Here is a 3,649-nt window from a genome sequence, read left to right as displayed (position 1 = left end):
GAGTACCTGCTTTCAGTTCTTTTGGGTATATACTTACCCAGAAGTGGAATTGCTGAAATCATATGGTCATTCTATTTTGAATTTTTTGATGAGCTATTATATTGTTTGACTGCACTTTACATTCCTGCCAGCAATACACAAGAATTCCAATTTCTCCATATCCTTGGCAGCGTTCCTTATTTTCTCCTTCTTAAACAGTAGCCATTTTAATGGGTGTGAAAAGCTATCTCAGTGTGGTTTTGATTTACATTTTTGTAACAATTAGTAATATTGAGTGTTTTCTCATGTACTTATTGGGCTTTTGTAGGCATTCTTAGAAATATCTAGTCAAAAAAAAAAAAAAAAGAAAGAAATATCTAGTCAAGTTCTTTAAGTGAAAGTGAAAGTCGCTCAGTCATGTTCAACTTTTTGAGATCCCATGGACTATACAGTCCATGGAATTCTCCAGGCTAAGACACTGGATGGGTAGCCTTTCCTTTCTCCAGGGTATCTTCCCAACCCAGGATCGAATCCAGGTCTTCCACATTGCAGGCGGATTCTTTAGTAGCTGAGTTACAAGGGAAGCCCAAGTTCTTTAACCATTTTTTAAATTGGATTATTTGTGTTTTTAAATTATTGTTGAGTTACAGGTTTTTTGTTTGTTTGTTTGACCATGCCTCATGGCTTATGTGATCTTAGCTTCCGAGCCACGGATTGAAACTGGGCCCTCACCAGTGAGGCCACAGAGTCTTTTTTTTTTTTTTCCCCATATTATCTATATGGTGAAATTTTAACTTTTGAACACAAAATGTTATTTTAAGAAAAAAAAAAGTTTCTCTTTCCTTGTTTTAATGTGGCCTCCAGAAGTTTTGAATACACATGTGGCTCTTGTTAGATGCCTACTACACAGCACTGCTCTTACTAATTCTGCCCAATTCCAGAATACACTTGGTGATAGGTTTACAGTACTGGTTTTTTAAAAAGAATGGCATTTTATAAGCACATACTGCTGGCATGTCCCTGATATGCCATCCAAATTTACTTTGAGTCTTAGTGAGCTGTAGGGCTCTAATTATCTGCTTCCTTATGAGTACTTACATAGTCAATTATAACTGTTATCATATTTTTAGGGCATGAAATGTGAATTCTATCAAGCTAAAAATAGGAAAGGCACCACTCATCCAAGGGTTAATTTAAGACTCCAGAAGAGGCAGCTTCACCATCTGGACCCCAAACCAGAGTCAACCATCCAGGGCCAGACACACCTTCCTCTGATGAGCCACAATTAACACAAAGGCTGTATGCTCCTGAAGACGCTCTTGCTACTCTGCTGTACAAAGTTCAAAATGACTTAAGGAAGCACCAGAGTCCTCCAGGGCATTTTATTTGTATGTATTAAATCCCTAGAAAAATAATCCAAGGATTTTCCCTCCTGTATGTTTTCGTCTTGCTGCTTCATGGTCCATGATGCCAGCTGAGGTTATCAGTACAATGAAACCAAGCTGACGGGATGGGAGCAGATTATTCTGCCATTTTTCTAGATCTTTGAGTTGCACATCAAATCTGGGGCTGATCACTCCCCACTTATTTAGCCTGCCTGTGAGGTTCACAACAATTTTCCCAGCCCTGTGATCATTAATGGTTTCAAATTCGCCAATGTAACCATGCTTCATCATCACTGTTAGAAACTTGACAATGACTTTGGAGCATGGCCTAATAAGGACCTGGCATTTGCCTTTCTTTTTGGCATTATTGATACTCTTGAGAGCTTCAGCCAGGACATTTATGCGCACCATTCTGGTGGCACAGAAAGATGGTGGAAAGAGGCAGGCCACAGAGTCTTGACCACTGGACTGTCAGGGAATTCTCAGATTTTTTTTTTAATATATTCTAGATAATAGCCTCTTATAGAATCTATGGTTTGCAAATATCTCAATCTGTAGGTTGCTATTCTTTAATGGCTTTTAAGAATATGTGGCACTTCGTTGCAGCATGTGGAATCTTTAGCTGAGGCATACAAGCTCTTAGCTGTGGTGTGTGGGATTTAGTTTCCTGACAAGGGATGAAATCTGGGCTCCCTATATTGGGAGCAAGAAGTCTTAGCCACCGGACCACCAAGGAAGTCCCCAGTAGGTTGCTATTTTTTATTTTTCATCTTGATTTATATTTATATTAACTGCCTGAGTCTTTATATTCTCTTTGGGTCTTTGAATTTTTGACCCCTAGCTGATATTTTCTGGGTCACAACAGTTAACATGCCTTCCTGAAACACAAGACTCTTCGACTGGATTTAGATATTTTCTGAATTCTTCAGTTAATATTAAAGACAATTTCTTTGTTATATCATTTGTACAAGTGGTTGAACTCACCCATTACATTCTTGAATCTACCTAATTTCATTTCTCATTAACTTTAACTTGGGAAGTACCTTGCTATAATCCCCATGCATATGATATTTTAGCTTCATTGATCTTACTCTACCAGTTCTTTTAATTTTGTTCTAGTTTTTAACCACAGTACTTTCATTTTAATTTTTCTCCCCAAAGAGAGAGATAATTTTCATACTGTAATTTCAGTGATAACTGATACCTGCTTGGTTAAATTTATTTTTATATATTCTTAAGTTATTGGAGAAGGAAACGGCAACCCACTCCAGTATTCTTGCCTGGGGAATCCTATGGACAGAGAAGCCTGGTGGGCTGCCGTCTATGGGGTCACACAGAGTCGGACACGACTGAAGCGACTTAGCATGTATGCATGCAGTGGAGAAGGAAATGGCAACCCACTCCAGTATCCCTGGAGAATCCCAGGGATGGAGGAGCCTGGTGGGCTGCCATCTACAGGGTCGCACAGAGTCAGACACGACTGAAGGGACTTAGCAGCAGCAGCAGCATTTTTAAATTATAAGCAACTAATTCTTCTGGAAGCAAAGCTACATACACAATGGGAAGCTGAAGCCATGAGCTAACAGAACTCTGATGTGCTTTTCATGCTGTCATTTCTCCTTAAAAAAATTATCTGTGGTATCTGTCCCATAGAAAGCACAGACAAATACAACTCACATAGCTCCTGGCCAAAAAGATACAGATTTAAAGCACAGTTTGAGGGGGACAAAAACAATTTAGTAGAATAATCAAGCAAAGTAACAAAATTTAAAGAACATTGATTTTGGATCTCGTGAGAGATGATAGCATTGGTTCTTTTAATCGTCATAGCAAAGGCATACAAACTTCTTCAGTTGCCAAAATCAGTCTTCAGAACAAAATTCCATCATTAGGACCTTCAGTAGACCTATTTTTTTCGTTTGGAAACAGCCCTAAGAAACACTCTGGATACCATTACAATACTTGTATTCAAGACTGGATTTAAATGAAAGTCTTAGAGTTCCCAAAGATCTTACTTAGATCTCCAGTAAATTTTCCCTCAAGGTATAGCCAATTTATATGGTCATTATTAGTGCCTGGATTGACAGCAGAAATTGATTTCTTCACAGGTAGGGCACAGAAGGGAGAAAACCTCTGGGAGAGAATGACTTTCATTCCAACCAATAAAAGGAATAAAGACACTTTGGGGACATTTGTGTTAGGCTGATTAATGATATTTGCAGACAGCAACCAAAAATACAGTCAAAAAAATTTTTTTTAATTTTCTTTGCTTCAGTTTTTCATCT

The 3,649-nt window shown here is 38.3% G+C and overlaps 1 protein-coding gene across 1 annotated transcript; it reads right to left on the bottom strand.

Moving 5' to 3' along the window:
• Positions 1–1,268: 1,268 nt before the first annotated feature.
• LOC102398255 (40S ribosomal protein S15a-like) lies at positions 1,269–1,775 on the bottom strand. The gene has a single exon (XM_044932484.2). The coding sequence runs from the start codon at positions 1,773–1,775 to the stop codon at positions 1,383–1,385; it is 393 nt and encodes a 130-aa protein (XP_044788419.2). The 3' UTR covers positions 1,269–1,382.
• Positions 1,776–3,649: the final 1,874 nt, after the last annotated feature.

Source organism: Bubalus bubalis, chromosome 19 (assembly GCF_019923935.1).
Source record: "Bubalus bubalis isolate 160015118507 breed Murrah chromosome 19, NDDB_SH_1, whole genome shotgun sequence".
In the NCBI taxonomy this organism is placed as follows: domain Eukaryota; kingdom Metazoa; phylum Chordata; class Mammalia; order Artiodactyla; family Bovidae; genus Bubalus; species Bubalus bubalis.
The sequence above is the reverse complement of the archived record's forward strand: the minus strand, read 5'-3'. Positions and strand labels throughout refer to the sequence as shown.